The 22,059-nt window shown below is 49.2% G+C and overlaps 6 protein-coding genes across 6 annotated transcripts; 4 read left to right on the forward strand and 2 right to left on the reverse strand.

Annotated features, from left to right (window-relative positions):
- Positions 1 to 4: 4 nt before the first annotated feature.
- BO80DRAFT_368900 (uncharacterized protein) lies at positions 5 to 3,108 on the reverse strand (the record flags this gene model as incomplete). Its single annotated transcript, XM_025716363.1, has 14 exons — positions 5 to 265; positions 330 to 468; positions 526 to 613; positions 665 to 755; positions 830 to 888; positions 946 to 966; positions 1,036 to 1,112; positions 1,176 to 1,362; positions 1,788 to 1,858; positions 1,913 to 1,969; positions 2,023 to 2,149; positions 2,205 to 2,775; positions 2,865 to 2,980; positions 3,042 to 3,108. The coding sequence occupies 14 exons, from the start codon at positions 3,106 to 3,108 to the stop codon at positions 5 to 7; spliced, it is 1,932 nt and encodes a 643-aa protein (XP_025569708.1).
- Positions 3,109 to 3,645: 537 nt separating this feature from the next.
- BO80DRAFT_439437 (WD40 repeat domain-containing protein) lies at positions 3,646 to 8,565 on the forward strand (the record flags this gene model as incomplete). The annotated part of the gene is made up of 4 exons (XM_025721080.1): positions 3,646 to 3,654; positions 3,712 to 4,149; positions 4,306 to 4,750; positions 4,814 to 8,565. 4 exons carry the CDS (start codon positions 3,646 to 3,648, stop codon positions 8,563 to 8,565), a joined length of 4,644 nt encoding a protein of 1,547 aa, XP_025569709.1.
- An 813-nt stretch (positions 8,566 to 9,378) lies between these two features.
- Positions 9,379 to 11,022, forward strand: BO80DRAFT_450249 (uncharacterized protein; the record flags this gene model as incomplete). Its single annotated transcript, XM_025721798.1, has 3 exons — positions 9,379 to 9,935; positions 10,001 to 10,275; positions 10,322 to 11,022. 3 exons carry the CDS (start codon positions 9,379 to 9,381, stop codon positions 11,020 to 11,022), a joined length of 1,533 nt encoding a protein of 510 aa, XP_025569710.1.
- A 1,096-nt stretch (positions 11,023 to 12,118) lies between these two features.
- On the forward strand, positions 12,119 to 12,751 carry BO80DRAFT_469433 (YbhB/YbcL family Raf kinase inhibitor-like protein; the record flags this gene model as incomplete). Its single annotated transcript, XM_025723011.1, has 2 exons — positions 12,119 to 12,263; positions 12,309 to 12,751. 2 exons carry the CDS (start codon positions 12,119 to 12,121, stop codon positions 12,749 to 12,751), a joined length of 588 nt encoding a protein of 195 aa, XP_025569711.1.
- Positions 12,752 to 16,811: 4,060 nt separating this feature from the next.
- On the forward strand, positions 16,812 to 18,518 carry BO80DRAFT_497778 (glutathione S-transferase family protein; the record flags this gene model as incomplete). Its single annotated transcript, XM_025724099.1, has 3 exons — positions 16,812 to 16,993; positions 17,071 to 17,553; positions 18,497 to 18,518. The coding sequence occupies exons 1-3, from the start codon at positions 16,860 to 16,862 to the stop codon at positions 18,516 to 18,518; spliced, it is 639 nt and encodes a 212-aa protein (XP_025569712.1). The 5' UTR covers positions 16,812 to 16,859.
- Positions 18,519 to 19,384: 866 nt separating this feature from the next.
- On the reverse strand, positions 19,385 to 21,239 carry BO80DRAFT_368874 (putative C6 transcription factor RosA-like; the record flags this gene model as incomplete). Its single annotated transcript, XM_025716362.1, has 4 exons — positions 19,385 to 20,416; positions 20,464 to 20,728; positions 20,775 to 21,077; positions 21,130 to 21,239. 4 exons carry the CDS (start codon positions 21,237 to 21,239, stop codon positions 19,385 to 19,387), a joined length of 1,710 nt encoding a protein of 569 aa, XP_025569713.1.
- Positions 21,240 to 22,059: the final 820 nt, after the last annotated feature.

Below are 22,059 nucleotides of genomic sequence, written 5' to 3' on the forward strand. Positions count from 1 at the left end.
TATCTCACGCCACCTGTACCGGCTGGTCATTCAACTCATCGAAGATATCAAAGCCAATGTGATCTTTCGGATCCAGATAGCGGATCTCACCTCTCACCTTCGACAAATTCAAGATCTCCGCCATATCTTCATCCAACAACCTTATCAAATCTCGATTCTCCAACAGCCATGCTTCCTGAACGGTCTTCGGAATCACAAATATATTCCGTTGGACGATCCAGGAGAGTATAATTTGAGCTGCAGATCTTCGGTATCTTGCAGCTATCTTTGCGATCTTTTCTGCCTTGTCAGACCTACTCACATTAATATTGTGTAAGAGGACAACATACATCTGGATCGCTCAGTGGGCCCAGCCGATCTGCATTGGGGTTCACGGCTGCCACAGGCTTGCCGCCCAATGGCTGATGGGCCATTACGTGGATGCCTTGCTGGGTACAGAAATGCACGAGATCAACCTGGGGTAAGTATCTATCGAGACTTCAGTAAGTCCTATTCATAAGGAACTGTCATTATCAGAATACTCACGGATGAAGTTCGACCTGATTGACTAGAGGCGGAATCTTGGCGAATTCGAGAAGCTTTTTGAGCTTCAAGATGTTGAAATTCGAAACGCCTATCGATTGTGAGTTTTCACACACTCAGGCTTCTAGACGGTCGTATCTACCGATTGACTTCGCCTTTCCTTTCTCGACCAGTTTCTCCATGGCTGCCCAAGTAAATGTATAATTCCACGACATTTCATAGTCAATGACGGGCTGTGGTATAGCAATCGCATCAGAGAATGCGTGGATAGCGGGATGGGATGAAGATATCGACAGTGTCGATCTACCTTTCCATTAGGATGACGAATTGTGCTATTATCTGGCCCAGGGCTATAGGCGTGGGGAACTGCATAGCACTATCAGTGACAAATATCTGTCGCTATGTGAGGTTCTAAATTCTTACAGTGCATCAAGTAGATATCGACTGTTGATCGATCCGCAAACATCAGCATTCTGTTCCGAAGCGGTGTACAGCATAGTAGAGAGGACAAACCGTAATCCAATTGCAGAAATTTCAAGCTGCGATCGAGCGCCCTTTCATCATCGGAGGCACCATGCCATGTCTGGGCTCTGGCACAATTATTCAGCAAAGAAAGGTGGTTGTAGACATTGAGGTGCACGCAAATATCTTACAACTTGGTAGTGACGATAATCTCTTCCCGAGGTATTCCGCTTTCCTTGATGGCTTCGCCGACATCTTGTTCGTTACCGTAGGCAGAGGCATTGTCTATGTGTCTGTAACCACATCTCAAAGCGTTTAATACGGTCTCTTTGACACTTGCGTTGCCGGCGTCGCCTCGAAACGTACCGAGGCCGACGGCTGGAATGGAAAACTCTGTGGTAGAGAAGGAAGGAGGAACGAAGTAGGACTGTGACATGGTTGCAGCAGGAGTGTAATATGTGGCCTGAGGTACACGCTTCCGAGGGCATATATGGTCCTTTAAATCAGTAAGACCAGTGGTGCGAATGAGGGGAACCCCGCCTGAAGTACGGAATACGGTACGGTATCAACGGAAGGATGGTGTGGACTCCATTCGGATGGCGTCTAATAGCCTGATTACGCCAACACGATAAAGGCATCTGCACTCAGGTATCAGATGACCGGTCTAAAAGGAAAGGGGCAAGATTAAAATTCGAATATCAACCGGAAGGTTCAATAACTAGAACGAAATGATCTGCCCGCCACACAACAGACTAGATGTAACCTAGGTCACCCGGATCCGTAGGAGTATCATTTTGGAATACAGGTATTTTCCATATAATCTTCGTAGCCTCCGGGGTACTTTGCAATCAGTCTTTTCATCTCATCAGTCACCCTAGGGATATTAACGTCAAATTCAACGAGCCTTAGAATTTAGAAATAGACTTACGACTCTCGGAAGCTGGTGACATCGGGAAAAAGGGCTGCAGCCTGTAGGTTAAAACGCCTATCGGAAATTAAACCTGGGCTCTCCTTTCATTGAACATGGGGTCATCTTACATGGAATAAAGAGCGTTCCGGTCATCATAGTCGTCTTCTGGAGCAGATTTCGGGATATGTGAGTGATAAGCGTTGAAGTAACTTCTCGAAAATTTATTGCGCTCAGGTCGCCAATTGCCCAGTTCATCTGCAAGGTCACGTCAGCTTAATGGGACCAAGTTTCACCAATACCTAGCAATTACATTCATTGTGAGCATAAAAGCTTGCAGGGTCATAAATCAATGGTGAGTTGGTAGCCATGTCAATAGCTGCATTCCCGCACCACAGGTCTCCATGGACGAGGGACGGCTTGATGGACCGCCCGGCTGTCTCCATTGGCCGCAGCAGTCGAGGAATAACTTTCTCGACCATGGCAGTGTCGAGACCTTCCAGTTCAACCCATGGTCCACCACGTTCAATGTTCATGTTGATCATATGCCTGAAGCCGTTTATGAAAAACTCTTCCCAGGTGTCGGCGTAGCGATTGTCTTGAGGTAGATCACCGTTGTATGTGACAACATGGAAGCCGAACTTTCCGTTTGGGGCCTCGCTCGTCGAATGGAGGAAGGCGACTTTTTCGCAGAACTCGACAGGTTCGGGAAGCTCTTCCGCAAGTTCATAAAACTGGCAGAAGTAATAGTGAGCTCCTAGAAGGCTTTTGAAGGAACCCCATCCTATTGGTTTCGGAGTGGAATTTCCGACTATTGCGTGGATTGCGGATGTAGATTCGAACTCTCCTTTGAGAGCTTCCCTACCATGGTCCCCCATCGATACCTTTACAAAGCGTGAGCAGCAAAAGAAATAGCGGGATCTGTCACTGATAATGATGTGGAGGGTAGATAAAGGCGTCGGTAGATCGTTACCTTCATGAAGTAGCTCTCAATTTCATTTTCGCCTTCCACGTCTATCTTATAACTGTGAGCCCAGGCTGAGGAGCCATGGCTCACTACACTCAGGGGCCGGCGGAACAGTGGAATCTCTGTTGAGATCAATAAAACTTGTGCATTTATGCACTCAAAAGGGGACTTAGGAGCGCCTACCTGACAGAACGACGGAGTCAACGGTCGTTTTCGTCGAAAGATCATCTGTCTCGATTACTGAACCCATGACAAACTGGATGCCGGAGACGCTCCTAAAAGGCAAATAAACAGCTTATGTGAACTCTTGCTTTTCAGTGACTTTGGGTGCTCGGGTCATGCACAAGAGAAGTCGAAACAATCTGGTGATACGCACATTTATGAATACCCGCCTGGGTGATATGCGTGCTGATGGCTGAGGTGAAACGGACTGGAATGAGTGCATTTCCACATGACACCGTTCTTTTTGCTTGCCCGACTAGGAGCATCGTATGGCAAGCCGCAGGGCAATGGTGTATTCTAGCTGCAGTTGGTGCTGCAATAGTACGACTAGCAAGCGGCAGACAGGCCTCTTTAACTGGCTGGTTGTCACATCGGCGGTACATAACTGAGGACCGGGAGCTGCTACTTGGACGAGTACTAGGGAGGGGAACCCCCTCCCCCCATTCCCCCTCGCTCTTTCGTAATCAATCCCGTCTCCCGGTCCACCCCGCCAGCTTCTTGGTCCCTGAATGCTGCAAAGGTCTCCCTGACATAAGCCTTTGTTGTCGTCAAAAAGTCTTCTGTCATGGACAGGGTATGTATGCATGGCGGTCTTTGAAGTGGAATCTCTTTCCATGCTGAGATTGAATAGTTTCGAAGACGTTCGACGGCGGAGGAAAGCTTCGGTCGGCTCGAGAGGCGTTTGAGTGGACTCTCCGTATCTCGGAAGGGCGGCGTCTCCTTGGGGCCTCCGGAAGCAGATGAGGATCTGCTGATTGAAAGCGAGGATCTCAAGGGACCTTTGGGACTCAACTTACTTTGTACAGTGCCCGAGCCACATATCGATTTCATTTTCATCCATGGATTGGGAGGAGGCTCTCGGAAGACATGGTCCAAAACAATCGATCCCTACCACTTCTGGCCTAAAGAATGGTTATCTCGAGATCCAGAGTTTAGCCATGTCCGCGTTCACAGCTTCGGGTATAAAGCTGATTGGGCGGAAAAGAAAGCCAGCTTCTTAAATATTCATGATTTTTCGCTGTCTCTCCTTGGAGAGATACAATGCAGCCCCGAGATTCGTCGGAGTAATGTGAGGCTAGAGCCTACCTTTTCTTATCACTTCCACTAACGGACTATAGACTAAGATCGTACTTATCGCCCATAGCATGGGTGGCATTGTAGCAAAGAAGGTGGCCTGACCTTGCCCTGATATGTTGAAGTCTTTGCTGAGCTCTTATCTTGATAGGCATATATCCTCGCCCGAGAAGACCCCACTCTCAGAGATTTTGCTAGTAGAATCCATACAATGTACTTCCTAGCAACTCCTCACCGTGGGTCTGACCTCGCCAAGACGCTACTGAATATCTTGAAGGTGTCCTTTGGTCACAAGCCTTTCGTGGTGGAATTGGAACGCAACTCGGACTCTATTCAGTCAATTAACGACAGCTTCCGGTACTTCGCGGATGATCTTCAATTGTGGTCGTTTTATGAAACCCTACCGCTCCGCTTGGTGTTGGCCAATGCTGTTATTGTTGACAAATCGTCAGCCACTCTTGGATTTGCTAAAGAACGGTGCTCACTTCTCAATGCGGACCATAGCGGAGTTTGCAAATTTAATACCCCGACGGATCCGAACTATAAAAGCCTCCGAAACGCGTTCATTACCACGGTTGATTCTATCCTTTCTGGAGGTAAGCTGACAGATAAGTTTACGTCTAGTCTTAGGAACTGATACGTTCTAGTCGCTCAAACAGTATGCGAGACCACGAAGATCGAATCGTCCAAGCTGACTGGACTCACTGGGATCACTGAACCACCAATAGACGACCTCTTTGCTCTAGAAGAGATGCGAATCTCTGGAACATGCGAATGGCTGGGCACAAAATCAGGATATAAGACATGGAAATCCGCTTGGTCTCTTAGCCGGCCAATATTCTGGCTTACTGGAAACGCAGGCACCGGAAAGTCCGTACTGTCAAGCTACGTCATCAATGACCTCGAAGGGAACAACCTCCGGTGCAGCTACTTCTTTTTCAAGCAAGGAAGCGGAAGCAGGTCCTCTGTATCTGGATGTCTACTATCGATCGCCTTCCAGATGGGCCAGGCGGACGAAACAATTCTCAGGCGTTTGACCCAACTTTCTGAGGGGTCTGAGACTTGGGAGCAATTAGATGAAAAGACGCTATGGCGTAAGGTCTTTCAAGGGGCTATATTCAAGGAGCCCAATCCTGAGCCATGTTATTGGGTCATTGATGCTCTTGAGGAATGTAGTAGATTTCCTGTCCTTATCTCCCTACTTGCCAGAGCGCCCCCATACTTGCGAATATTTCTCACAAGCCGCCTTACTCCGGAGGTGTATCAGTGCCTTGCATCTCATAGTGTGGCTATTGAGAGTTACAGTATACAGGCACAGGACACACTCATCGATTTAGGGATATTCGTTGATTCGAGAACGGATTCTCTTCCTGCTGGGAATGATGGCAGTCACAAGAGCCTTCGAGCCAGAATTCTGGAGAAGGCTAAGGGATCTTTTCTATGGACATCCCTTGTGGTTCGAGAACTCGAGGGGGTGTACTCAGAAGAGGCGGCCGAGGAAGTGTTAATTGAAGTACCCGCAGACATGAACAACCTATACGCAAGAATGCTAGAGAACATCCCTCGCAAAGGTCAGACTCTAGCACGATCCATCTTCACTTGGACACTCATGAGCATGCGACCTTTATCGCTGAATGAAATCAGCCACGCGGTTAAACTGGACACCAACGAGACTGTTCACAATCTGGCCAAAGCTATCATCGCTATTTGCGGACAGCTCATTGGAGTCGATCAAAAAGGCCGGGTTCAATGTATCCACCAAACCGCAAAGGTGTTCTTACTGCAGCAGGAAGGAGTCCCCGCCCTCAGTATTCATAAGTCAGATTCTCACTCAAGAATTGCTGAATTATGCCTGATATCGCTCAACATGAACTTTGGTCAGGGGGGCCGCCGACAAAAACTGAGAATGAACAAGGCTTCCACAGTGTCTGAGGCTGATGTTACGGACTACGCCGCAATATACTTTTCTGATCATCTACATAAGTGCTCCTCGGAGAACTCTAGACTCTGGGCTTTGCTAGCAGAATTTTTGGAGGGCTGTGTTTTGATGTGGGTCGAATATCTCGCTGAAGGAGGGAAATTGCAGCACATCACCCGCACAGCTAAAAATCTGAAATCGTACTTGATGCGCCGCCTCAAGCACATGCAGCCCTTCTCCAACGAGAAAGAAATTCTGGAAGCATGGATCCATGACTTGATAAGGCTGAACGCAAAATTCCGCACGGCCCTTGCAACTTGTCCATCTGCTATTCACAATATTGTTCCTGCACTATGCCCGTCAGAGTCGATGATATCGTCGATTTATGCCTCTCGACCTCGCGGGATTACCGTCAAAGGGCCAATAGAGAGGACATGGAATGAGTGTCTAGCGACAATCGACTATAACACAGCTCAGACAAGTGCAGTAGCCCATGGAGATTGTTACTCGGCTGTCGGGATCTCTGATGGAAATATTTACCTCTATGTCCGAGATTCCACGGTAATTACTGCGACCTTGTGCCATGGAGAGCGGGTCAAGATCCTTGTATTTAGCGACGATGAGCTTTTCCTTGCTTCGAGTGGCCTGCGTAAGGTGACGATATGGGATCTACGGACTCGGAAACAATCACGGATCTTCGAGGTGCATCACCAACCCCTCACCCTCGCATTCAGTGACAACAGCGCATTTCTGGTTGCTGCAACACAGGGGAACTATACAATCACCTGGGACCTTCAAGAGGAACGAATCGAAGCTGAAACCTGGTCTTGGACTAGCAGATTTCACGAAACGGCTGGCCAGACTAGGCCAGCTCAGCCCCCAGGAAAGGCTCTCTTGTCTGACGATTGTGCTATGCTTGCAGTCAGTTATAGGGGACGACCCGTCTATCTATTCGATATGAAGACCGAATCCCTTGTTGGTCCTTGCAATAGGAAATCTACTTCTATTGCTGCAAGGCAGTATGTCGTTGACGCCCTGGCATTTAACCCGAATCGTGAGATAAATGCCCTCGTGGTATCTTACGGTGATGGAAATCTTGTCGTATACGACATATGGTCTGCTGAGTCCCGCTACCAGACTCAGGATGTTTTTGCTCACACACTTGCATGTTCTCCAGATGGTCGTACCCTTGTTACTGGAAGTTCTCGCGGCACAATTCAGATCTTCGAATTTTCTGGGGCGCAAGGTACAAGCCTTACACTAATCTATCGAATCGATGCATTTGAGGAAGGCATTCGTGGTATAGCATTCAGCAGGGACAGTTTGCGTTTTACTGATATTCGGGGCTCTCAATACCGCATCTGGGAGCCGGCTGTGCTCGTCGGTAATGACTATGAAGGTAGTCAGAGTGAGCTTAGTCAAGCAGCAACCCTGAAGCCAAAATCCGTGGGTATGCTTGAAGGGCCCCCAGAGGCTGAAATCACAGCTATATGCACTGATTGCAGCGGGAGATACCTCTTCTATGGGAAGCAAGATGGCGCTGTAGCATACATGGATATTCAGAGCGCCACCCAGCGAGAAGTTCTCTATCAACATGCACTGAATGTGAGGATCACTTGCATGGCTTACTGTGATCAAACCGGTGTACTTGTTACAGCGGACGAGTCAAGTCGGATCATTGTGAGCACAGTCAAAGTTACAGCTGTTGGATGTGAAGGAGCATCAATAGTGGGTGATTTACGTTCCCAGGACCCTATAATGGCTCTTCTTCTGAACACAAGTGGGACAAAAATACTCGTCAAGGGAAGGCATTCGGCTCATATATGGACAACATTTGGTATCCGAACGGGTACTGAAATAAGTCTAAGTCGGCCTGAGGGTAATTATACGCTCTTGAATCACCAGTCATCCCCTGACCATTTCATAATAATTGGTCCGGACTGCCAGAGGATTTATTCGTGGAATGAGATTGCGATATCGTCAGACCGAATTGACAAGGTTGACAACGAGGGTTCAATTAATGAAAGTGACCCTGTTTTTCAGGCTCTGGATCACAGGGCTAAGACGAACATCAACCCCAGCCGATATATTGTCTCCCTATGCGTTACACCACAAAGCTATGAGCAAGCCGCGCGGGTAAAGCTCATGCTATGGGAAACTGCTCAGATCTTCTTCGATCAAGAATGGCCCATTGAGACTCCTCTGCCTGGATTTGAACACATATCAGCCAAAATAACCCAGGTCATTGGTGTCACAGGGAGCGTCGTCCTGTTCTTGGACAGCGATCTCTGGATCTGCAGTGTTGATGTAAGGCAATGGAACGCTGAGAGGCAAGGTGCTCGGAGGCATTTTTTCCTAATGCCAGAATGGAAGGGAAACAACCAGAACTTTCTGGTTGAGTACATTCCCAGCCGACGTGAATTTCTGGTCGTTAAGAAACACGAGGTGCTGGTCATAAAGCGGGGCCTTGATGTTGCAGTGCCCCTTGAATAAATCCAGACTGTATCATCTACGAGAAATGAACCTCAGCCATGAGTACCCAATCCTAAGTGAGCCATGCCTCAGGCAACACCGCGCGAAATTTCCCGTGATTGGCCTTGCTGCAGTCGGACACAGGGCTGGTTTGCCGACTCCGGCTCCGGCTCCGGCTCCGGTCCGCCGTCCGACTCTTGCAGGGGTACCAATTGGTCGGGTCAATGTCGGCTCCATCACTATCACCATCGATCGTTCGCGTGTGTTATCAATCCTAGTTTTCTTCCTCCCGAAGGATCATCACCAAGACCCTTATAAGGTTTCGGTGTCCTCGGATGATCGATCTTCTTGCCCACTTCTCTCCCACGGCCCGACGCGTTATTTGGTCCAAGCGCCCTTTTATTTCGTTCGCGGAGCCGCTATGCAACCTAGGCAGTATCGAAGGCGACACGCCTGTGACAGATGCATTCAACTCAAGGTGAAATGTGTTCCGGTTTTGGACGCGCAGAGTTGTGAACGATGTACCAGGCTCCGCCACTCCTGTATATTTCCAGAGAATTCGCGTCCCAGTAGCCACGTGTCAGCCTATCGTCCGGAGATTCGAGTTACTTTGATACTGACCCAGTGTTAGAAAAAGCCGAATTGATGCCCTTCAAGAGCAAGTGGACAGATTAGTCGCTGAACTAGACACTAAAAAGGTACGCTCCCAATCAGGTGATGGAGCATCTGTTGGACTGCCCTTGCCAACAAGATAGGGATAAGCATGCACCTTCACAACCATCAAAGAACCAATCTCATGTGGCAGCAAATCATTCACATCACCATGCTCATGGGATGCGCGAGGGAAAGTCAATATGTGAAGACGCCGACCAGGACTTCATCTCTCGTGGTCTTTTCACCCTGCTTGAATGCGAAGAGCTCCTGGCAAAATTCCGGGCTCACAAAATGCCCCAATTTCCCTTTGTGGTCGTTTCTGCACAGCTTGGCGTCCCAAGGCTTCGCCAGGAATATCCGTTTCTCCTACTGTGCATTGTTACCGCCTCCCTCGAGCACAAACCATCTTTACAACGTGTCATGGAACATGAAGTCAGAAAAGTCATTGCCACCCGCTTGATCATCAATATGGAGAGAAACATGGACCTACTCCTTGGGCTAATGGTTCACATTGCCTGGTATCACTATCATTGGCGCACGTATCATACTCAGGTTAACATGTTGCTGCAAATGGGTATCATGGTCGTCGTTGCTCTTGGATTGGACAGAGATGGGAACTTGCGGATGCAGACCATCCCGTTTGATAGAAAGGATATCGATCAGACAGAGGCGCAAGGGAACTACCGGACTCCTGCGGGACAGCGAGCTCTGCTAGGTTGCTATTATCTATGTTTGAAGTGAGTCCAGCCGTTGCACTGTTTTTCGTTGCAGCTGCAGTTGGGTTATTGATGAATTACCGCAGGTCATCCCTCTTTCGAAGACAGTTGGCCATAAGACACACCGAATGGATTGATTTATGCACTACAATGCTTGAGCAAAAGGCGGAGTATCGCACAGATATTTTTCTCAGGACATATATTGATATTCAATCGCTTACCCAAATAAGCCATACTTTGCGTGAGGGGCGTACACCGGGCTCGGTTCAAGGCATAAACTGGCAGCATCTGTTTGGGTTGGCGGAAGTGCAGCAAAACCGGACAGAGGAACTTCTTCGTCAATATAATTTACGGGATAACTGTAGGTTTTCTATCTGTGATCTCCTTCCTCGATCTAATCCTAATAGGGGCTTTGCGCATGGAGATGAGTGCAATACCAGTGCTGGTTCTTGGACACGCTCTTGGACGACAGAAGGATATCTTCCAGATTCGCAAAACACGGGAACTGATATCATTGATCTCATACGCATACAATACTGTGACCATATTTCTTACGATACCGTCTGCTGCTTTTGTCCACCTGCCCGCTTCGTCATACAATACTCTCCGGTACAGCCTGATGGTCCTCTCCAAGCTAAGCGTGTTATTCGGTTGGCAGCTCGGCATCCCTGAAATTAAGAAGGATAACATACACAGCGTCGCACTAGCTCTGCTACGGAAATTTGGAGATCTTTCTGCTGAAGACGATGTCTGGGCAAACTGCAAAAAGGTTGTTGGGAGCATGTTGCTATGGTTGGAAAATACAAGTGACCTGCAACATGCAGAGCCTGGCCTATCACAAAGCGTGGTATACCGCAATGAAGGTACTCATGGTCATCATACTGAGCCTAGTTCATGGCAAGGCCAAGTGCCTCGCAGCCAGGGCAGCAATAGTGGATCCCATCAGCTGGAGCTATCACTGGCCTCGCAGCATATCCCACATGCGTCTGGCGATGTACCAGATGGTTGGAACGCAGATATCTGGGAACAGATGCTTGAGGAGCTCGCCTGGCTAGGTCTGCCTGCTGAAACCCGGCTTCGTACGGGGTCTTTACCCTCATTTTCGTGATGGTGGGATATGTGGAATATCTTTTACTATGTCTACTTTGATAATTTACGGGGCATCTATGATGGGGGAGTATCCCTGACAGAGATTAATAGCAGTTTCTGGCTCTCATCTCCGCAATAAATCCAATCCTGGCCACCAAGCTCTAACTATCTCCACTCTACTGGCAATTCCTTTCAAACGCGCACTTGTACTGCCTAGATGTTGATTGATCGACTTTGAAACCATTAGTTAACCATGTGATGTCACGAGCGTCATCGGCCTTCGGTAGCATTCCACAAAACTAGACAGACTGTACGACGATTCCTAGTGGGGACAGCAGTTATCAGCAAAGCTTAGCCAGCTAGCAGATCGGTTGCACATGGCATTCCATCGAGCAGCATGATCAGCTGGGACGGCATTGGCGATATGATTGGATCGGTTGATACTATGCCGAAGACGGTAATGGAGAACGCTCCACAGGAAGCAAGGTTTAGTATGGGATCGACAACGAGCTGGATAGGTCCCCAATGACTAGTGCAGCTGTGGTGGACTGGTGGGACTGAACGACCACAGCTAAGCTGAATGAGGTCTAGGATAAGTCTCCCAACTCAATCAGACAGCTTCAGCTCGATCCCTGATCCCTTGAAACTTTACAGTGACATGACCATCAATCATCAGGGTAGATGAGACGAGCCCCGCAGTGAAAGAGCTCAGCCGTAAGGCTGCCTTATAACCTATGGGAACGCCCTTAGCTGCGGAGCTATCCTGAATGACTCTTTGCAACGTGTGCACAGGTACTCTGTACATTGGTCTTTCAAGCGTGCTTCCATGACCCGGATCCCACTCCGAAAATACTTGATTGACGTCTTCACATACCAAACACTCACGGTCATAAACAGAGGAAGATAGTCCCGCACATCACCCGATGTCCGATGTTTCAGGCTCATAGAGCCGCCGATCCACTCGGCAGCCGAATGCAGTATTCTCCGCCGACGCATGACGAATCCATCGGCATACGGAGCACATTTTATGCTCCGTGGTCAATTCGTCGTGTTTAAATAGACAGATGCCAGCTTTTCTTGTCAGGTCTCCAATCTCTCTCTCCCCTGCAACCACCATGCACTACCTCACCCTAGCATCGGCTCTCGCCGCCACCGCGCTGGCCCAAACCCCCGCGGGCAGCTACCCATCCTCCAACAAGAACCTCGGCGTCGCATACCCCAATGCCACTGTGACACCAGGCGTCTGGGTGAATCCTGACTGTACGTCTCTTGCCCCCTGCCCTGACCAAACTAACCAAAGAAAAGACGTCACCACCCAACCAACCATCTACCCAACCCACTACCACCTCTACGACGGCACCTACATGATCCTCATGCTCGATCTCAACATCCCCGACTCAGACGTCACCACAGCCGCATACTACAACACCCTGGTCCCAGGTCTAGCCGCCAACACAACCACCCGTCTGCACTGGTGGGGCGGCAACTATACCGTCCAGAACGGCCACTTCGTTAATGCCAGTGATGCGCTGGCGGAGTATACGGCGCCTCGGCCGAGAGATGCAACCAATCATACTTATACGTTGTATCTGTTTGATCAGCCGGAGGGATATGTGCCCCCCGAAGAGGCGTTAGATGGGACGTATTATTCGGAGACGACGGATGCGAGGTTTAATTTTACGTTGGAGACGGTGGTGAAGGCGGTTGGGGGGCCGGTGGCGGCGAATTATTTTCTGAGTGATGCTTAGGGGGTGGAGGATTCCTCTTTCAGAATGAATAGACCTTGCTATTACCGTTACGTGGGTATCTTCTTTTCACAAATGGTAGGGTTTCCACATACCGCTTGGTCCAACAGAGGCCCCCCCGGTTAACCACCCTCAGCCTGGCTCACCTTATGATTGAGATGGAAAGTGGAACCACATAGGAGAATACCTCATGCAAGTCTCAATTTGAACTATATATCTATCTACAATAACCTTGGTGATATTCCTTTTAATCCTTGTTACTACGCCTTATAAAGTATCAAAGGGACCAATGGCAGGAGAATCCTGAAGGGAAAATATAAGACTTTTACAGCAATTCATACGACAGTTGAAATTGGTTCCCAAACTGATGGGAAGGGCTTCTTAAACACTCCAAATGCTCACTTACTTCTACGAGAAGATCACCTTACTCATTCCAGGACTAAGTCACCGAACGCGAAATTCAAATTCCACGTTATGACTTACAACGGGGACATTTATCAGAAACTCATACTGGCACTTGGGAGGAAATTTTCACCAAGTATTTCGTGCACATGGTCCAAATCAATCTGGGGTGTGGCGAACCATGGCCGGAAAGCAGGTCTGGACACTGTTACGGTTGAGAAAGTGGACTCAAGACGACTACGACCAATGGCAACGGCGGGACGGTCCACCTCGTGCATGGAGACCTGGCCATTGACACGGCCAAACTCGCGCTTGATGTATGATTCTACAAGTTCTTACCGCACAACGAATGTAATCGCTCATGCAATTACCCCGTTAATCTTGGATATGCTGTTGGAAGCTCAAATGGTTTCCTGATTTAGGTTATACACTCCTATATCATCCAATAGATATATGAAAAATTTTAAAAATTGTTCACGGAAGGTGTATGTTGAAGAACTCGGATTCGACCAGGTTATCAGATTCAAGTTGTAGAGTGTAGAGAGGGAGGTCCGCTATGAGAACCGAAAAAAACAATTGTTTTGGTATGTCCTGAGTTTAGTAACAGCTGGTTAAGTAACATAAGATAGAGTCTATGTACATCTTTCAAAGAAACCTACCTCGATGTAATTCTCGCTCGAGGAGCATATTTGTTACAGGGTCCACGAATTTCCTTAGCTACAGATATTGCCCTATGAAACTGTTCCAGTTGAGACAGTAAATAAAGCAAGAGCACAATAATGATAAATGACATTGATCAGATAAATCAATACTTCTGTAGCTGGTATCGTAGCCGTACCCGGAGACAATTGAGCATGGTTGATCAGCGGGAATTTTCTGTACCATGTACTCCGTACACACTTCTAGCACAAGGAATTGTAGAATTTTCCGGGAAAAAAATCTTTCCTGGGGAGAGGGTCAACTACAACTACAATTACGGGGTTGCTAGCTAAAAGCAAAAACGTAAACATCTTTCGGCACCTTTCCTACAACCACTCATCCTAAACCGGTGCGTGAAGACTACGAACAACAAATGACGACCCATTCAAGCCTGGAAGATACCAATATCTCGGAGGGTTCCCCGGATCCTGCATTTCATACACAGGAGGCATCCTACGCAGCTTAGGTGATCCAGGACGTGCCTTCACCTATATAGAGGGCTTGAGACTGGTGTTCAATCTGCTCAATATCAACATCAGACAAGCTCAGTCATGGACTCAACATGAACTCGGGGATCTACTATATATACTGACACTCTTTCACCAGTTGAATGTGAAGCTCTTCCCATGGCAACATGTCAGCTTACTCATTCCGATGGGACAAGAAGACCAGCGAGTCGACCAACATGTTTCTTATATACCTCCTTCTCCACATGAAGCAGACCTCAGAGTTGACAGCTCGGGGTTATGTTAATTTGGAGTCGGATAACAGAGAGCCGGCTGTCTTATGACAAGATAACAAAGCTTTGGCACTATCTTGGCAGAAGATTCGATCAATCCAACAGACCTCGTCTTAAGCCCGACGAGAGGTGTCGCTCTATCCAGGTTCGTATTTTGACGTCGAACAATATCGCAAGTATTGCATACGAGACCTCGAGATCAAGCACAGCTTCAATCGAGGTGCAGTCTCCTGAGTGGGTCTTAACCCCTGCTTGCCAAGACGACAACCCGGCCTTCACAGACTTAATTGTGCGTTGGTCGGATTTGAGATTCGGGTCAGACAGAGCCATGAGGATCGAGAAGAGTCCTCAAGTGATCATGCAAACAACCTGCATGCAGAGCGAGACCAGGCTAAGGCAGGGTAACTAGGATGTGTACAATACTCGGTACGAGCTATTTCATTCATCGACCAAGAACAGCACCTACATACAACTGAACAATACCTTTCACCCTTTTTAAGGAGGGCCTCGCCAATTGTCATGGCATGCTATTCGAGAGTGCTTCAAAGGCAGAAAGGCTTCCACCTTGTCGTTCCATAGTCACCCATCCTCACAACCTTCAACGGCAGTCCAAGGCCGAGATCTACGAGAAAAGATCCTTACATGGACTGGACAGGACACGGAACCAACCCCAATTTCTTTACCATAGGTCCACATCAAGGCCAGGCTGTACGTGGATGGAATCTTTCAAGGGTATAGGGACCCCAGGTACAGTCTTCATAGCTCAAGCAGTCCTAACCAAAGGTATACATATCAGCCAGATGGAGGACTACCTCGATAATCAGGGGAGAGCCGGGCCAGAGTGTATACAAAAATGCTCGTTGGTTCAATAGCCGCGGATTCAGCACCTATCCCTGAGCTTTTACATCTGCTCCATTGTGTCGAAAGGGCGCGAATGTGCTGCGGCTAAGCGCTCCTAAGATGCCATGAGTAAGGGTATTCATCAGAACCTTATGTTAATAGAGATCCATATCCCGCTGCCCTAGGTTCATGAACCATGGGGGTTTCACATGGGCTCGCAGTTACAGGCTCATGAGAGAACGGAATCGAAATAATTCGAAAAGACAAGTTCTCCTACCCATCCGTCTTCTCCGAAAAATGGACGGATGATGATGGAAGGAATTTCATGGAAAGATAATTCCAAAAGACAAGGTTTTCTGCGCATGTCTCCGAGAAATGTATCATGTTTGATCTCCATCCGTTGCTCACGCTTGCAACGGCACCACCGAGGGCCAGGGTCGAGATGCTTTCAAGGAGAGTATGAGTTTGACCAAATGATATCGGGAACACGTGCTACGAAGACTACACTGCTCTAAAGAGGTACCATAGCTGCAGACTCCCCAGCGAGAGACACAAACATTCGGTCAAAGGATGCATCGGAAAAGCTACTTTGACATATGCCTCTTTCTACAATGGCACTCGAGAAACTCACAGTAGGACGGGGATATACTAGACAGGCTGCACATCAAACTGATTGTACTCAGAACACACCCTTCACACTACAATATTGATGGCTTCGAGCCTGGGATCTACGCTTCGGTGGACACCGCGAGTCGAATGATTGATTACACCGTTTCCCTCTTGATCAACGGGTTTCGGCTCAATCTACAGTGGTTTTCCTATTCCACCAACCTTGAGTTGTTGTCTATTCATGTTCATCGAGTTGGAGCATGCTAATTTCACTAGCTGCTTGATGGGATGAAAGCCTGGCAAATACCCGGACCTACGCCAGTGTCCATTCGAAGAAATTACATTGGTGATAAAGAAGCAACGCACATGCAGAAACAAGACTGCATCGATATTGCGTTGGCCTACATCCTGCAAAATCACGGTGCTACATTACAAGATTGTCTTTGTCCATAAGGATAGTTGTACATGATTTAAGCAATCCTTTTCTTTGCATATGTTCTAGTTAAACAATCAACTGTCTCCACTACATCGCCTTCACCTAATGCTTATCGCATGCTAACATATATTGCTTTAAATTGTATCAACCTTTCTAATATCGGCTTGAACTCTATCCAGTTGAGTCATTTCATCCCCTCGATGCCAGATCGAGAACCGCTCTGGAGTTATCAGATCCGACCCTCCGATCGTCCGATCCTCCGCTAAATCCGATGCCACTATACCATCTGGACCATAAATATCTCTCTCCTACCCTTCAACGTCTCCCAATCACTCCTCATTTCATTCTCCATTGCAGCATCCCCATCCTCAACAGACAAAGCAAACATGCTCATCATCCACCACCTCCAACGCTCCCAATCCGAGCGCATCATCTGGCTCTGCGAAGAACTGCACCTCCCCTACGAACTCAAAATCTACCAACGAGCACCCTTGCTCAGTCCCCCTGAGCTCCAAGCCCTGTACCTCTCTCCCTTCCCCCCCATTCTCCTTCTTTCCCAGTACCCCATACACCACACTAACCCACCCTGACACCTAGGCACCCCTCCAAATCCGCCCCCATAATCCAAGACGGCCCCATCACGCTCGCCGAATCGGGCGCCATCTTCGAATACATCCTAACCAAACACAACCCCACCTCGACCCTCGTCATCCCCCCAAGCGCCCCAAACTACCCCGACTACCTCTACTACCTGCACTTCGCGAACGGGACCTTCCAGCCCGCATTAGTACGGTACGGTCTCGTGAAGCGACTGGACCTTCCCGAGGAGGAGTTCAGTGTACGGTTAGCGAAACGGAGTTTTGAGCGCGCGTTGGGGATTCTGGAGGAGAGGGTGGGAGCGTGTACGTGGTTGGCCGGGGGGGAGTTTACGGCGGCGGATGTGATGGTTGTGGTGAGTTTGAAGACGATGAGGGAGTTTATTCCGTATGATTTGGAGGGGTTTGTGGGCATTCAGGGGTATTTGGAACGGGTGGGGAGAAGGGAGGGGTATCGGAGGGCGAAGGGGAGGGGGGATGTTGGGTTGGAGGGGGGGGATGTTGCTTGGGAGGTGTGATGTGATGTGGATGTATTTTTAGAGTAGATAGAATCTCAACTCTTAACTTGCATGCAGCTAAACATCCAACTATCAACCCAGTACCTACATCTCAAAACAGCAGATCAATCCTTCACACCTTCGCTAGATACCTCTGCATAAAGCTATGGCATGTTTCAAATATGCACTAATCTACACCACAGCCACTTGTTTAATCCAACTAGAACCAACAATGATTGCATCATTCTTTCTCCCATAGTAATCCGTATAGTATATAGATCAACATAGCTGTTACATGATCATCCCAACCATCCATCCAGATGGATATAATCACCAACATCGCACAGAAATCCATGCTACGTCACAGCAGAGATCTGACAGCCATGTGGACACTGAAGTATGAAGGGAGGGTGACTTGCCGCTATTGCATATGCATTCATGCCTAATGGATATTTAAATAGCTAGAAATATACCTAGACAGATACAAGATTACCCAGATATTAAACAAATCAACCCCTAGACTAATACCACAGCAAACCAATCCTTCAGCTTCAGATAACACAACACAGGCAGACACTGTCTGCCTGGTGATTAATATATTCTGAATATTCCCCACCCAACGGAATCCCCACGGAACATACATACATCAAGCTCCATCCCATTCCATCCATCTCGCAAATGACGCAATACCAGCCGAAGCTAAGAAATGAGTGGGACATAGTGATCTGTTGGTTTCAGGTGAGTTTGTTGGTTTCTCTACCCAATCAGATTTATCCATTTATCCATCCATCCATCCATCCATCCATCCTCCTACCGAATAGATGATCAACCTTGAGGGATACATCCCCACGCATTATTTTAATACCACTTAGTAGATACCTACACACGTTGTCTAACATCCCTTGTCAGAGAGTAGTAACTAATCCCTAGTAATCACGGAGTACCTACCTAACCAATAACCCTAAGCGTCAACCCTCGCCAACTGACCCACCTTTATCCACCCACCCCGATCGAACACCGAATCTCTCCCGTCTCACCTAACTACCACCTACCATCCCTACCTACATACGGAGTAACTACTACTAGGCTACTAAATACTTAGCTACCTCGCTAGTAACCAACTACTTACTAGGTACTAGGTACTAGCTAGGCGGTAGGCACATCCAACCTCCCCCCCCCCCGAAACAAAGATTTTTCCCCGATTCCACACACTAAAACTCACGGGTGACGGTGGACTAAAAACACGTGTTTTTGGGGGCCATTGCAGATCCTCAGTCACATCCCTCATCCTTGCTTCTGAGACTAGTGGGTTTTGGGGTTAGGGGAGATCCTGCGACTATTTACGTACCTACCTAGCTTTGCTGGGATTATGTTTTATTTATTGACTAACTAGGAGGAATGACAGTTGGTTCTGGATAGTTCTAGTGGGGAGTCAGCATACGTCGCTTGGCGTAGCTTGGGGGTCGACTGTAGGTATTGTAGGTATCGTCTTGGCTTGGGTAGGGAGGTCGGTTGGCTGTTTCAGGTCATCTATATTTATCAATTGGTATAGATCCGAGAGTTCATTAGACTGTGTTCAGTCGGGTATATACATTAGTGGTCATCACATCACATAGGAAACAGTCCACGCTGCGATAAATCAATCACAATAATCATCGCTAGCATACTGGATGAAATAAGACAAGAAACCACCTCTATCGCCGCCCAAGCCATAAATCAAACCCAAACACCCAGACTATCCAGCCGACCTTCCCGCTGTATGCCATTTTCCGTTCCGTCCGTAGCTAATCAACATGCACGATAAAAGAAAGATGCGGATCAATGCCAGCCGCGCTCGGGTTGGTATCCCACCACCGGGGGGTCCTCGTACAACTGCACATTCAGCCCCAACCCGCCGCTGTTCATGCGGGGCAAACCCGAACACACCACGTCCCCCATGTAATGGGGCGGAAATCCCGGCGAGTGCTGCAAGGATCCCGCGTGGCTGTAGTCGGAGAGATCGTCACGAGGGTCCGAGAGCAGGCGTGGGGAGCTCGGGTACAGCGCCTGCGACGCCGGCGCCGTCACATACGCCCCACTGACGTCAAACGGGGGGCTGGCGATCGTCACTTCGGGAGGGGACTGCAGGGGCGGGGTGTAAGGAGCGTAGGTGGCCGACGCCGAGGAGGGCGATGAGGACGAGGCAAGGCGGTAGTCGTGCAGGCTATGATAGGGGCTGGGAGGGGCGGGCGAGTAATGGTCGAGGGACGTGCGTGGCGACCACTGGAGCCGGCTTTTGTATTTGGCGACAATGTGACGGGGGAGGTCCATGGCGGAGAGCGCCAGCTGGGCATCGGGGTGGAATGGGTCGGCCGTGCTGCGCGCCACCACGATCCGGTAGATCTCCTCGATCGGGCTGATCGAGAGCGGGCCCAGATAGGCGCCGCCCAAGTCCGGGAAGAGGCTGTCGAGGACGACCCCGACCCCAAAGAACTGGGCGAGAATGGCTAGGGAGCCAATATCGGCGTCTTCCGGTCGCAGCATGGCCGGAGGGAGCCAGAACAACCATTGACGCAGCGGTTGCATGCGCTCAAAGGCCTGTTCGGGAGTCTGGGAGAGGAGATCACGCTGGAAGTGTCGGATAAACTCCAAGAGTTCTCCGATCCGACGGTAGTGCTCATGGTGGTGGGCGACCCGCTTCTGCAGAGCCTGGAGCGCCACGATGGTCTGGTCAAGACTGGCCAGGTCTTCATCCTGGAACTGGTAGCCCGACATGACTGCCGTGTTGGTGCACCCCAAATACCGCTGGTTCTCGAGGAACATGGCCAACTCGGATTCTTGCTTCCACATGGGATGCATAGAACTCAGGACCTACAAGCGTCAGTATCAGTGCCAAAGAGAAAAGAAACAAGACGTACTGTTGTAAGGCCTTGCTGCAACGACGCCCAGCTCTGCCATTCCGACGCCTGCCACGACAGAATGATCGAGGCAGCCAGAATCGCATCGCAGTTGTCCTTGGAAAATGCCCCGAGGGCATTGTGCAGGCCCTGGATGGCGACTCCCCGGTGATGGTAGGCGAGTTGCTTGGTCTCCTGGTTCCGGGTGATCCAGGCGAGGTGGGAGGCGGACATGGTCAGGATGGCACTCATCACAAAGTCGTTGGAGAGTGCGATGGCGAGGAAACTAAACAGTCAGCGAGAGCGAGGCAACACACCGTACGAGTACTTACGTAGGCATCTTCTGCGCCCAGATGGTGCAGCTGCTGAGACCCCGTCGGTGGAGATCGATGGATAATCCGATGATGTGGTGGATCAACCGCAGATCCGTCCGGGACAGCTTGCTCCAGCTGGTGCGCGGAAACTGCATCAACTCGGCAAACGGGGCGATGCCCGTGAAATGCCAGTTCTTGATCTCCAGTTCGATCTCGGCGGACATGAGGAGGTCGGGCACGTTGCGGATGGATGACGCGTCGTCGTGGACCGTTGCAACGTCCATGTAATCGCAGCGACAGTTATGCTTGGTGCAGTTCCGACTACAACGGTCAGCAACGATGCAATACCATGATCACCACGATCAGAACATACCATTGTGGAAAGGTCTCGTCACATCGGATGTGTCGCCGCTTGCAGGTCTTGCAGCCAAATCGGGACTTGGTGTGGCTCTTGCGAGGAGGGCCACCTCCGGGACCAGCCATGATGAAGGTTAAAACGGAGACGTTAAATGTTAAGACGAGAGGTAGTGGAGTATAAGTGAGACAACACGCGAGAGAGAGAGACCACACTTAAAGACTGGAGAGATGTCGGGGAGAAGTTGAATCAAAGAAGATGGGGGAGAGACACGATGCGGAGATGGGCCAGGCCGGGATAATATAATAATATAACCAGGTAATATGATAAACCCAATCTGATCGGAGTCGAGAAATGACAGCCCACGGTTGGTTCAGCCAGTGCGGCGTCCAAAAATAACCTCGAGCCGCAGCCTCCCCCCAGTGAAGAGCAGCAGAGATACACGTGGGGAATACGAGAAAACGGTGGAAGGCAGTCGATGGTCTTTTAGTTGCGCTCGTTATTTTTCCCGGTTATTTTTTCTTTTTCGCCTTGCCTCGCCGGGCCAAGACGAATCCAGTAGGGGAAGGTCAAGTCGTCAGGCAGGAACTGGAAGAGGAACGAGACTAGCAGCAGCAGCAGCAGCAGCAGCAGCGCAACTATAAGAGGCGGAGGATTGGGGAACAATCAACAGGTCAGGACCGGCCGGCCGGTAGGGACAAAGTCCTGCAGCCACTGTTGCCCTTCAGCTGCGGGTCGAGGCACCGTCAGGGTGGATTGGTAATTAAAGTCAGAAAAATAATAATCAGCAGCAGCAGCAGATGGGGAAAAACAACTCAGAAAATCCATCGTTGGTCTTTTTAACCCCTGGGGTCAAGGAAAAAACAATACTAAAATACTAGGGACCACCCGAAAAGCTACCCGAACAGGAAATAAAAAAGAAAAATCCAAAACAGAAAATCCGATCCA

The sequence above is a fragment of the Aspergillus ibericus genome (genome assembly GCF_003184845.1).
Source record: "Aspergillus ibericus CBS 121593 unplaced genomic scaffold BO80scaffold_76, whole genome shotgun sequence".
Taxonomy (NCBI): domain Eukaryota; kingdom Fungi; phylum Ascomycota; class Eurotiomycetes; order Eurotiales; family Aspergillaceae; genus Aspergillus; species Aspergillus ibericus.